General features: G+C 41.5%; 1 protein-coding gene across 1 annotated transcript in view; it reads left to right on the top strand.

Moving 5' to 3' along the window:
- The first annotated feature begins 462 nt into the window (after positions 1–462).
- Positions 463–13,093, top strand: part of LOC126203064 (uncharacterized) — a 41,324-nt gene continuing 28,693 nt past the window's right edge. Inside the window, exons 1-2 of the mRNA XM_049937302.1 lie at positions 463–666; positions 785–936. Of these exons, the coding sequence (XP_049793259.1) occupies positions 524–666; positions 785–936 (295 nt within the window). The 5' untranslated portion in view covers positions 463–523. The remainder of the gene's footprint in view (positions 667–784; positions 937–13,093) is intronic.

Below are 13,093 nucleotides of genomic sequence, written 5' to 3'. Positions count from 1 at the left end.
CCAATGAACAATGATCAACAATATGTGGACAATGACAGAAAGTAAAAATATTATTTGTATATTTTCAATAAGATATATAGGTAGTATTCAAAAGAATTATGTTCTTGTGCATTACCAAAGTATGTTTGTTGCCTGAAAGTATGCTATGGAATGTTTTTGTCAAATTTTCATTGTTTGTACTGAGAATAATAAAAAATACCATAGAATTTTTATCACTAATATTAGCTACAAGTAGATCAAGTCCTATGCTAGCTCCAGAATTAAAAAATCTCTAAAAGCCATGTGGCTATATTTAGGGATGTCATCTAAGCTAAGGCAGTGTGTGTGGAGCAAGTCATAACAGTGACATTGAGCTATTGGACGTCAATATTATGCAACACTTATGGGGTTATCCTATCAGTGGTAGGATTATCTCTTGTATACTGACCCCACTAATCTTTTCACGTGGACTGTCAAAACAAATTGAGAACTGCCTGAACAGTTGTATGTACAGGTTTTAAGTGGTCAGTAAGCAACAGCAACCATGCCAGAAAGTCAGAAATTTGTGTGTCTTGATGACTATGAGAAACATGCTTCCACTGTGCTTCCAAGAAATGCTTTGGATTATTATGCAAGTGGTGCTGGAAGAGAGCATACTTTGAAACTTAACAGGAATGCCTTCAAAGTGTGAGTTTTCATACACACTTTCTTTAACAATATTAATTTATTGTAATATAACTATTAAATTGGATTTCATTGTCATTTGTAAGACATACACAATGTAATGCAAAAAACTGAATATTAGACTGCGTATTCGCCCAAGGATGATGAGAAATGTATCAAAGCGGGATATGTCCACCACAGTACTGGGTAACTGTGTGTCAGTGCCATTTGGAATAGCACCAACAGCAATGCAGCGTATGGCTCATCAAGATGGAGAATGTGCCACAGCAAGAGGCAAGTCTGTTTTCAACTTATTTGTATTGCACATAATAAGCTGGGAGACGAAATATAATCTCCTTACCAATGACTGTCAGACTTGCAATACTTCATTATCTGTTGTGATATTGGCATAACCTGTTTGAATTCATAGTGTTCCAGTCACTGTAATAAGCATTTTTAAATTTCTAAGTTACTGGGCTATTGCTTGATTTTATCAGCAATTGAAATTACGAACTGTAGTGTTTCATAAAGTCTTATTTTAAAAAAGAAAGAAAAAAGAATAAAAGAGCAATGAAAACAAATAACATGGATAATGTTTTTATGGCAATAGTTTGAATGTCATATTGTTCTGCATGTCAGTCCTATTTAATTCAGTAGTTGGTTTCATGTGAAGAGCCATTGTTCAAGAGATGAGGGTGTGTCAGTGTAAAGAGAAAGAATAATTATTGTGTTGACTCCTTAGTATACAATAAAACAGTTTTCTTTGAGAACTACTGAAAACAGGTTAACTGTCCTGAAAGATGACAGCAAAAACATTAAGGGGAAAGGTAAGTAATAGTTCCAGGTACAAATCTTCAGTATAAAATGGGTGAAAAAACTGCAATAATGCATTTAAGCAGTACTGTACGTATATTTTAAATGTAAACAACCCACAAGACCTTTGATACAGATAATAATTAACAGAAAAGAAGTTATCAGAATGAGGGCAAGTGGTTGGATTTTACAGAATGGTTATAATTAAAATTGTGCTACTTGAGAGAGCCTGCGTGAAAAACAAATGCTCGTAGGATAATGAAACCTTGTGAAAACATTTTTAAGGACATAGGGAAGAGAAAAAATGAATAAACCATCAAAAGACACACATTTTAATTTCTATGTTAGAGGGTTCAAATTTGGTGGTCTGGTGGTTATGCAGTTTGCAGTGACCTGCCAATGATTCAGTTTTATACCAATGTGTCATGGAGAAACCAAGTCACCTCATGAGCTGTGTGAGGTGGACCTCCATCATGTATCAAAATAGATTAGTCCAAAGCACCTCTCTCCTGTACAGCAGGATCACATGTTGGCGAAGCAGATCACAGTAACTTATTTCATTAATGCTGCCTGTCCTTTGTCCTTGAAGTCAGAGCTCATCAAAGAAACTGGACCAATCATGTACCATGCCATGAAGCTGCACCACACACATGCAGTCTCTATGCAGGGGAAGTTTATAAATGGCTTTTGGTGGTGACGATCCCAATATGCGACAGTTGAGTGTTCACTGCCCATGTGAGCGTAAAGTGTGATTTATCACTCCACAGAATGTTCCAAGGCCAAGTATCAGAAGAACATCTACTCAAAAGTCTGCATCACATGGCAAAAGGTGGTAAATAATGTGTGAAGTTTGTACAGATACCATTTCACAAAACTTCAAAGCACTTTTCAAACGTTCAATTGTGGAATGTTCAGCTGTCTTGGTACAGCTCATGCACTGCTCAAAGAATGCACATTGCATCCAACATTCTCAGTTGTGACAATAGTAACTTCTTCAACAATTTGTCATGCAACTGGCCGTCAGCATATCCCAGGAACAGACAGAGTCATTGGCCGATCGTTACAAATGGGATAACCCCTAAAATCACCAAATGTGAAACCCCTCATGTGGAAATCAAAATGTGTTTCTTTCAATGGTTAATTTATCATTTCTCTGTTGCATATTCTTACAAATGTTTCCACAGAATTTCACTGTCGTACAATAACTCGTTTTTCATGGGTGCTCTCTCAAAGTAGCAAAAGTTTAGTTATAACCACCCTGTGAAATGTATGACCACAGAAATATTAACTATTTGAAAAAAGGGAGCCTTGTAACAATAAAGGAACACTGCCCAACAATGAAAACCTTTTGGATTCAATAATAGCTTCTTCTTGTATACTTCCACCTGCTGAATTCAAAAATCATCTTAAAATGAATGATTACATCTTGCTCCAGAGGTAAAATAACGTGCCTTTCTTTCCCAATGTACGTTTTTATACTGGGCATAATTTTCTTTTAGAGTTGTCACTGTTAAATGATGAAGCACAATAATTTCCAGTTTTTTGTAGGTTGTAAGCACTATCACTGTTGCTGTGACTGACTTTCATCATGTTTGTGGTGTAATTAATGCATAATGTCTTTTAGTAACCAAGGAACACATGAAACCAATCCAAGTAACACAATTACAACTTTATTCATAAGCCTCTGAACAATAATGGAAATAAGCCTCTCATCACTCCACACACAAGACAGAAGAATCACATAGAGGGTGCAACATAAGTGATACACACATCAACAGATTAAAAGAATATAATGTGTGTGTGTGTCAGTGCTGCTCTGCATGTACATAGGCACGGGTCATTGGTAGACGGCATGGCAGAGACTGTGCCATGTGTGCACTTCCTACAGGCGGCCTCTAGTGGCCAGCCCGTGCTGATATAGTTGGTGTTTGATTTAAGTCCACACACACGGCAACATTGTACTCGGCTCACTCTCACTCACACGAACTAGTAGCAGGATACAACACACCTCTCCCTCAGGTGAAGACGGCACCCAGGCAACAGAAGAGACACCAGCGGCCTGCTGAGAGAGACATCCATCAGATCTGCAGTGGTGGCAGAATTGCCGGCGGCAGTGGGTGGGATGGTGTGCCAGGCAGGCCCGAGGGTGGTGGGTGTGCGGCACCTGATGACAGCACTGAGGAGGTGGGTGCCATCACCATCTGTGTGTCGTCATCAGCAAGCAAGGTCCTGTTGCAGAGGAGACTGAGCTGGACACACCGGCGACCGTGGCTGAGGCAATGATGGCAAGGGGGCCAGTGGATGCAGCCCAACCGGAACAGCAGGCTGCAGCAATGGACCCTAGGATAGAGACAGACCAGTGCCCAGCATTATGAAGCTGGATCACCAGGGCACCGCACATGGAAAAGGCAGCCAATGGGATGGGGCACCTCCACAGCAGGTGACGATGGGCTCCAGGCAGAGGTTGGCGGAGTGAGCTATGACAACAGGGGCCACACCTGCAAATTGGTAGCTTCCGTGTCACTGAGTGGGGCTTCAACTGATCAAAGTGGTGCACCACCAGCTTGTTAGCCATATGGGCATCACAAAGATGATGTCTCCAGCAGAGAAAAACAGTGGCCAGTATCCACTTGGGCCAACGACCAAACACCGCCGATCCCAACCACAGAAGGTGCAGAACAGGCCACAGAAGGTGACTGCAGGTCATGAAGTAGCTCAACCAGGCTCAGTTACCACATAGAAGTGAGTGATAGGTGCTTAGAAAACAGAGAAGGATATCGTCCAGCGAAGAATCCACAGTAAACTCTTTCATTTAGGACTTGAACGTACACACTAGTTGTTCTGCTTCACCATTTGAGTGAAGATTGAATGGCGGATCTTTAACATAATGAATGCTGTGATGCGAACAAAACAACTGAAGGATGTGAGAAATGAATTGGGGCCCATTATCGGAAACTAAGGTACAAGGCAATCCCTCAATAGGAAAAACCCTAAAAAGCATATGAATTGTGACCTCAGCCGATGTCGATGCAGACCAGAGAATGTATGGACAGTGGGAAAATGCATCCACAACCAAGAGCTAATAGGAATTCAAGAAGGGAGCTGCGGAATCTTCATGGTTGCATTCCCACGGCTGGCATGGAGTGGGACAGACACACTCCAGGGGACAGAGACGCCCTGGGAGCAGCCTGTTGTTGTGCACACTACTCACAAGTTGCAACAAAATGGACAATATTGCCATCAATACTGGCCAAAAATCATGTCTCCTAGATAACGGTTTAGTGCACAAAACTCCCCAATGGCCCTGGTGGAGAAGGTGTAGAATTTCATGCTGTAAAATGGCAGGAATGACTGCTCTGGGAGAGAGGTCTACATCTACATCTACATCCATACTCCGCAAGCCACCTGATGGTGTGTGGCGGAGGGTACCTTGAGTACTCCTATCGTTTCTCCCTTCTGTTCCAGTCTTGTATTGTTTGTGAAAAGAAGAATTGTCGGTATGCTTCTGTGTGGGCTCTAATCTCTCTGATTTTATCCTCATGGTCTCTTCACGAGATATACGTAGGAGGGAGCAATATACTGCTTGAGTCCTCGGTGAAGGTATGTTCTCGAAACTTCAACAAAAGTCCATACCAAGCTACTGAGCGTCTCTGCTGCAGAGTCTTCCACTGGAGTTTATCTAGTATCTCCGTAACGCTTTCGCGATTACTAAATGATCCTGTAACGAATTGCACTGCTCTCCATTGGATCTTCTCTCTCTCTTCTATCAACCCTATCTGGTACGGATACCACACTGCTGAGCAGTATTCAAGCAGTGGGCGAACAAGCATACTGCAACCTACTTCCTTTGTTTTCGGATTGCATTTCCTTAGGATTCTTCCAATGAATCTCAGTCTGGCATCTGCTTTACTGACGATCAACTTTATATGATCATTCCATTTTAAATCACTCCTAATGCGTACTCCCAGATAATTTATGGAATGAACTGCTTCCAGTTGCTGACCTGCTTTATTGTAGCTAATTAATAAGGGATCTTTCTTTCTATGTATTCGCAGCACATTACACTTGTCTACATTGAGATTCAATTGCCATTCCCTGCAACATGCGTCAATTCGCTGCAGATCCTCCTGCATTTTGGTACAATTTTCCATTGTTACAACCTCTCGATATACCACAGCATCATCCACAAAAAGCCTCAGTGAACTTCCGATGTCATCCACAAGGTCATTTATGCATATTGTGAATAGCAACGGTCCTACGACACTCCCCTGCGGCACACCTGAAATCACTCTTACTTTGAAGACTTCTCTCCATTGAGAATGACATGCTGCGTTCTGTTAGCTACGAACTCTTCAATCCAATCACACAATTGGTCTGATAGTCCATATGCTCTTACTTTGTTCATTAAACGACTGTGGGGAACTGTATCGAACGCCTTGCGGAAGTCAAGAAACACGGCATCTACCTGGGAACCCATGTCTATAGCCCTCTGAGTCTTATGGACGAATAGCGCGAGCTGGGTTTCACATGATTGTCTCTTTCGAAACCCATGCTGATTCCTACAGAATAGATTTCTAGTCTTCAGGAAAGTCATTATACTCGAACATAATACGTGTTCCAAAATTCTACAACTGATCGACATTAGAGATATTGGTCTATAGTTCTGCACATATGTCCCTTCTTGAAAATGGGGATGACCTGTGCCCTTTTCCAATCCTTTGGAACGCTACGCTCTTCTAGAGACCTACAGTACACCACTGCAAGAAGGGGGGCAAGTTCCTTTGTGTACTCTGTGTAATATCGAACTGGTATCCCATCAGGTCCAGTGGCTTTTTCTCTTTTGAGCGATTTTAATTGTTTCTCTGTCTCTCTGCCGTCTATTTCGATATCTACCATTTTGTCATCTGTGCGACAATCTAGAGAAGGAACTACAGTCCAGTCTTCCTCTGTGAAACAGCTTTGGAAAAAGACATTTAGTATTTTGGCCTTTAGTGTGTCATCCTCTGTTTCGGTACCATTTTGGTCACAGAGTGTCTGGACATTTTGCTTTGATCCACCTACCGCTTTGACCTAAGACCAAAATTTCTTAGGATTTTCTGCCAAGTCAGTACATAGAACTTTACTTTCAAATTCATTGAACGCCTCTCGCATAGCCCTCCTCACACTACATTTCGCTTCGCATAATTTTTGTTTGTCTGCAAGGCTTTGGCTATGTTTATGTTTGCTGTGAAGTTCCCTTTGCTTCCGCAGCAGTTTTCTAACTCGGTTGTTGTACTACGGTGGCTCTTTTCCATCTCTTGCGATCTTGCTTGGCACATACTCATCTAACGCATATTGTACGATGGTTTTGAACTTTGTCCACTGATCCTCAACACTATCTGTACTTGAGACAAAACTTTTGTGTTGAGCCATCAGGTACTCTAAAATCTGCTTTTTGTCAGTTTTGCTAAACAGAAAAATCTTCCTAACTTTTTTAATATTTCTATTTACGGCTGAAATCATCGATGCTGTAACCGCTTTATGATTGCTGATTCCCTGTTCTGCGTTAACTGTTTTAAATAGTTCGGTTCTGTTTGTCACCAGAAGGTCTAATATGTTATCGCCATGAGTCGGTTCTCTGTTTAACTGCTCAAGGTAGTTTTCAGATAAAGCACTTAAAAAAATTTCACTGGATTCTTTGTCACTGCCACCCGTTATGAACATTTGAGTCTCCCAGCCTATATCCGGCAAATTAAAATCTCTACCCAGAACTATAACATGGTGGGGAAATCTACTCGAAATATTTCCAAATTATCCTTCAGGTGCTCAGCCACAACAGCTGCTGAGCCAGGGGGCCTATAGAGACATCCAATTACCATGTCTGAGCCTGCTTTAACCGTGACCTTCACCCAAATTATTTCACATTTCGGATCTCTGTCAATTTCCTTCGATACTATTGCACTTCTTATCACTATAAACACGCCACCCCCTTCACTGCCCAGCCTGTCTCTGTGGTATACATTCCAATCTGAGTTTAGAATTTCATTACTGTTTACATCTGGTTTCAGCCAACTTTCTGTCCCTAGTACTATGTGGGCATTGTGACCGTTTATTAATGAGAGCAGTTCTGGGACCTTTCTATAGACGCTCCTGCAGTTTACTATTAGCACATTAATATTGTTATTCCCTGTTGCATTTTGCCTACTCCTACCTTGCCGCGTCTCAGGAGGTGTCTTGTCGGGCCTAGGGAGGGAATTCTCTAACCTAAAATACCCACATGTGCACTCCACACATACTCTGCTACCTTTGTAGCCATTTCCTGCGTGTAGTGCACGCCTGACCTATTCAGGGGAACCCTACATTTCTCCACCCGATAGCGGAGGTCGAGAAATTTGCACCCCGGATCTCCGCAGAATCATCTGAGCCTCTGGTTTAAGCCTTTCACTCGGCTCCAAACCAGAGGACCGCGATTGGTTCTGGGAACAATACTATAAATAGTTAGCTCAGATTCACCCCGCAAGTGAGGCTCTCCACCTTCACCAACTTCGCCAACAGCCTGTATGAACTGAGGATGACCTCTGAACCCAGATGGCAGGAGTCATTGGTGCCGACATGAGCAACAATTTGCCGTCGGGTGCACCCAGTGCTCTCAATCGCCACTGGCAGGACCTCCTCCACATCTCGGATGAGACCCCCCGGCAAGCAGACAAAGTGAACACTGGCCTTCTTCTCTGACCTTTCCGTGGACAACAGCAAAACCAAAACACTGTCAAAAACAGAGACGTATATAATAAGGAAAGATAGTTTCGTGTACAGGGTGCAAAGCCTGACATGGCTATTTATCTGGCCAGCCTTGTTTAACTAATTGAAAAACTTGGCTGAGAACCAAGTCAGCGGCAACAGGAGCTGCTATGTGCAAGTTCATAATTGGGAAACCCTTGACCATGGCCTGTGTTTCAGTATTATGATGGCAACAAAGCAATTCTTCATGATCGAAGTGGAGAGCAGGATCCACAGGGAGATGGGACAAGGCGCCTGCATTGGCATGTTTAGTCATGGGTCGAAAATGGATTTCATAACTGTACCAAGACAAGAACAGCACCCAGCATTGTAGGTGGTGTGCTGCCTTGTCAGGCAAGGAAGTGTCAGGTTTTAACAAGGAAACCAAGAATTTATGGTCTGTAATAAGGTGAAACTTGGACCCAAAAAGAAGAAGAAGAAGAAGTAGAAGAAGATCCTGAAATTTCTGGAAAGCACAGACTGTGACAAGACCTCTTTTTCCACCTGAGAGTAACATTTCTAGGCCAGAATGAGAGATTTAGAAGTGAAAACATCAGGTCATTCAGAGCCATTGGCATAGCGCCATGCTAGGACCATACCAAGGCTGTACTGTGAGGCATCAGTCACCTAAACTATTTGCTGGTCTGGAGAAAATGTAGCTAAAAAATGGACCAAAAGTAGTTTGGATTTCAACATCAGAAATGCATGCTTGCAATTCAGGCCCCAGCAAACACAACAATGCATACAACGGGTGGGCCAATGTGGCCACCCCCAGCAAGAAGGTATGGTAGTATGCTATTTTAAGACCTGAAGCTCCTTCATGGACAGGGAGTGAGGCATAGATGTAACAGCATAGATGTGGTCTGGCAGAGGTCGACCTCCATCCTATGAGAACTTGAATCCCAAATAAACAACAGAAGGTTGAAAAAAACTGAGATTTTGCGGTGCTACACTGTAAGCCTTCAGGTCATAAGACAGAAAACAAAGTGAGCATTTTTTTTAAGTGATCAGCCTTGGAGAAGTTCGTGACAACAATATCATCCAGGTAATTAATGCAATCCAGGAAAGGCATAGTCAATTGCTCTAAAAAGCATTGGGAAATGACAGGGGCACTAGCCACATTAAAAGGAAGGTGCAAGTATTGATAGAAACTAAAGGAAGTATTCAAAACCAGAACTCACCTAGACTCTTCATTCACAGGAACCTTGCTAACACACTTCAGACAAATCAATTTTAGGAAAGTGCTGGCCACCCAATATTTTCACCAACAGTTCCTCCTGGTGTGGGAGAGGATACTACATATCCATGACTGACTGCTTGTAGACAGTAGTATTGAAATCACCACAGAGGTGAAGTTTCCCCGACAGCTTCTGAACTGCAACCAGCAGAGATGACCATTCAGTGGCCATTACAGGTTGCTTCACTCCTAGAGATTGAAGTCCGTCCAATTCTGGTTTCACTTGATCTTTCAGGATGACAGGAATAACAATTCAATAAAAATGAGGCCGAGCCATGGGTTTTAAAGAAATATGAGCAGAAAAATTTGTAGCCTACCCTACACCTTCAAAAAACAAGTTCAAAAACTACTCACACAGCATTTCCAATTGAAAATATGGTATCTGATTGGTTAGAAGGCAAACTGCATTGGTGATACAAAATTCAAATTCCTTAAATGTGTTTATCCTGAACAAGTTCTTAACACTGGCATCAGCAACCACCAAAAATGTAACAGAATGAACCCCTTACTTGTAAGAGGCAGATGCCATTAATTATTCCAACAGCGCAATGTGCTGTTTTCTGACTAGCTTCCGCATGACTGGTGTCAATGTGGCTAGCCTAAACTCTCATAGGTTTGGAAATTAATTAACATCACTGCAGCACCTGTGCAACCTGTAGCTGATCACTTGGCAAGAAACACTTAACTCGATGAACAATTTGGGGGAAGTCACAAGCACTGGAGTCACACAGTTTACGTCCATGTCCATATCCAGAGCAACCTTCAGTGAATGACACACAGAGGTGATGTCGCCTTTCTTCTGGCAAACATTACAAGTAGCCCAATGTTTTTTGCATGCCAATTGGTCATTCTGGACACCAATTGGTCATTCTGGACGAAACAGAAAGAACTAGATGGGAAAAGAGAATGTTGATGCTGAAGCAGTGGCAGTTATAGCTGTGGGCCAGCCTTTGTCTCTCAGTGCTGGGCCTGCAAGTTTAATGCCACCACTGCCGCTTCCTTGTGCAAGGTGCCTGTCATGCTAGTGGGCACATCTTGTGACACTACTGTCACATCTCCCCACACTTAAATTTGATCACCTGCTGCCTGAGAAATTTCAAAAGATTTTGCTATTTGCAAACATGGGGTTTTCACAGAGTAAAGCCTTCTGGCGCACTTCCATATCTGGAGCTAAACAGATAATTGTATCACGCATCACAGGGTGTGCATAAGGTTAATTATGACCGTCAGTAATAAATTGACACTTATGGCTAAGATCATGAAGTCTGGCTGCCCAGGCCTTGTATTTCTGGTTTGGTTTCTCACGCATAAGTAGAATTCAACTTGTGCTGCTATGGCATGCATTCATTTGCAACGCTAGTTTGTCAATAAACTACATATGTGATCAAAAGTAAGATCTGCTGGTTCTTATAAATGGACAAGCTGACACAGTAATTGATACACCTTAGGTGGAATCCATGAGAGGAATAAAGCTTTGCACAAATTCGAGTCTGTCATATCGAAAGCCAAAAAGAGCTGTCTGAGTCTTTTTCCATAAGCTTTCCATTCCTTGGCTGAATCATCATATGGAGGAAAAGTGGGTGGAAGCCGACAAAATGGTTATTGCCAAAGTAAGCTGTTCAATCAGGGCCGGTCGCATGACATTCACAATGACTAATCCCGATGAAATCACATTTAAAGAGACTGCACACATGGAAACGGTTCCAAACCATCACTAACTGTGTAGTAACCAAGGGATACATGAAACCAATCCAAGTAACACAAATATGGCTTTATTTATAAAGCTCTGAACAATAATGGAAATGAGCCCCTCATGACTCTACACATAACAAGACAAAAGAATCATACAGAGGGAGCAACATAAGCAACACACAGAACAACTGATGTTATCAGTACAAACTAAATGAACATAGTGATTGTGAGTCAGAACTGCTCCACGTGTATGTAGACACGAATCACTGGTAGACGGTGTGGCAGAAACAGTGCTGTGAGCATCTTCCTACAGGTGGTCTCCAGTGGCTAGCCCATGCTCACACAATTGATGGTTGATTTAAGTAGGCATATGCGGTGACGCTACACTTGGTGCACTCAAACTCACACACACCAGTAGCAGGAGACAGCATTTCTGATTTTCAAATGATTTTGAAGTGTAAAATTTGTTAAGTCAATGAATAATTTTTTATCACATTTGTGGTGAAATAACATTTTGTCTCATAAACACTGCTTATCAATTTTATTTTAGTGTGAAGATAGGGGACTAGGATAAGTCATGGCTCCAGATATATTTTATGTTGCAATCCTTGTTCAGTTATGCTATGAGAATGGCTGAAAAATAAAAAAAAAATTATTTATAGCTGTTGCTGTGCCTATGGTTTGGTGGGAGCGTACAAACTATACAGGTAACTACTACTTTTTCTTGACTGTACTTATAAAAGCAGGATTGTTAATGAAGAGAAGAGGAATAGTTCAATACCCTAATCTTCCATCCACTTTTCTAGCTATTCCACATTCATATAATGTACCAGTTCCTACCCCACTCCAAAATTATTAGCTGTAAGTAGGAAATAAAGACAGTGTGGAAGAAGAAGAACCCAACAAGTTTTCCACATCCATGAGTCTGGTTTTGATGAAAAAGATGATAAACTGCATATACAGAGTCAGGCGAGGTTTGAGACCTGGATCTGTCGAACAAGAAAGCAGAACTTCTAGGGTAAAGACTACATCGATGGAATCTTCTCCAGTGTAATGTTAGGATCTCACAGTGCAGACATCATCATGGGAACAGCTTCCTTCCACCCCCACCCCTTTTTTATGAAATATTTTATTTTAATTTGAATTGCAAATTAGCTGATTGGAGGTTATTTATACTCTCCCCCAAACTTAATTTGATAGCTATTTTACTTGACAATTGCAGCCTTCTTCCTTCTTTTCCATTGGTCTGCAGTACACCTGAAGAAAACATGCCAACATGGCAGTCCTCGACTCAATCAAATATGCTGAACACAAGTGGAAAACCTGTGATGATCTAAAAGTCATTTCTGTATTCTTAAAAATGGAATGGGGGAAATTAATCACTGCTGCTTCTTATGTATGCAGGACATTAGGTATAGGAAATCGAATTATATTCTCACAGGCTGCCTGCAAAAAATCTTAAGTGAGAAAAAAGTTATTGCCAAGCTTCTTGTGGACCCAAAAGATGTCCTTCTACTACTCCGTTGTACATAGTTGGATTTGATGAAAATTTTTGTAAAAAGTGTAAACTGAGGAGGACAGGCCTGTAAGTACTCAAGAGACAAATTACCAATACTAACTGTAAACAAAATACCTTCCTTAACTTTTGCATCACTTAGTGGTGCAAAAGTTAAGGAAGGTATTTTGTTTTAGCCAAAAATTTGACAATGTATAAAGGGTCCTGTGTTTCACTGGATTTTGGAGGAGAAAGTAAAATATGTTTGAGGTGTGTTGAAGGGAGGACTTTTCGGCAACAAAAGAGATGAAAACTACAGTCAGTTGGTGACAGTACTTCTGCAAAAACGTCATCAGCTTGGATGCAATACGCCCCATAAAATTCATTTTCTCCACTCACATAGAGACTTTTTCTCTCCTAATTGTGGAGTTATCAGTGATGAACATGGAAAAAAA

Source organism: Schistocerca nitens, chromosome 9, assembly GCF_023898315.1.
Source record: "Schistocerca nitens isolate TAMUIC-IGC-003100 chromosome 9, iqSchNite1.1, whole genome shotgun sequence".
In the NCBI taxonomy this organism is placed as follows: Eukaryota; Metazoa; Arthropoda; class Insecta; order Orthoptera; family Acrididae; genus Schistocerca; species Schistocerca nitens.
The sequence above is the reverse complement of the archived record's forward strand: the minus strand, read 5'-3'. Positions and strand labels throughout refer to the sequence as shown.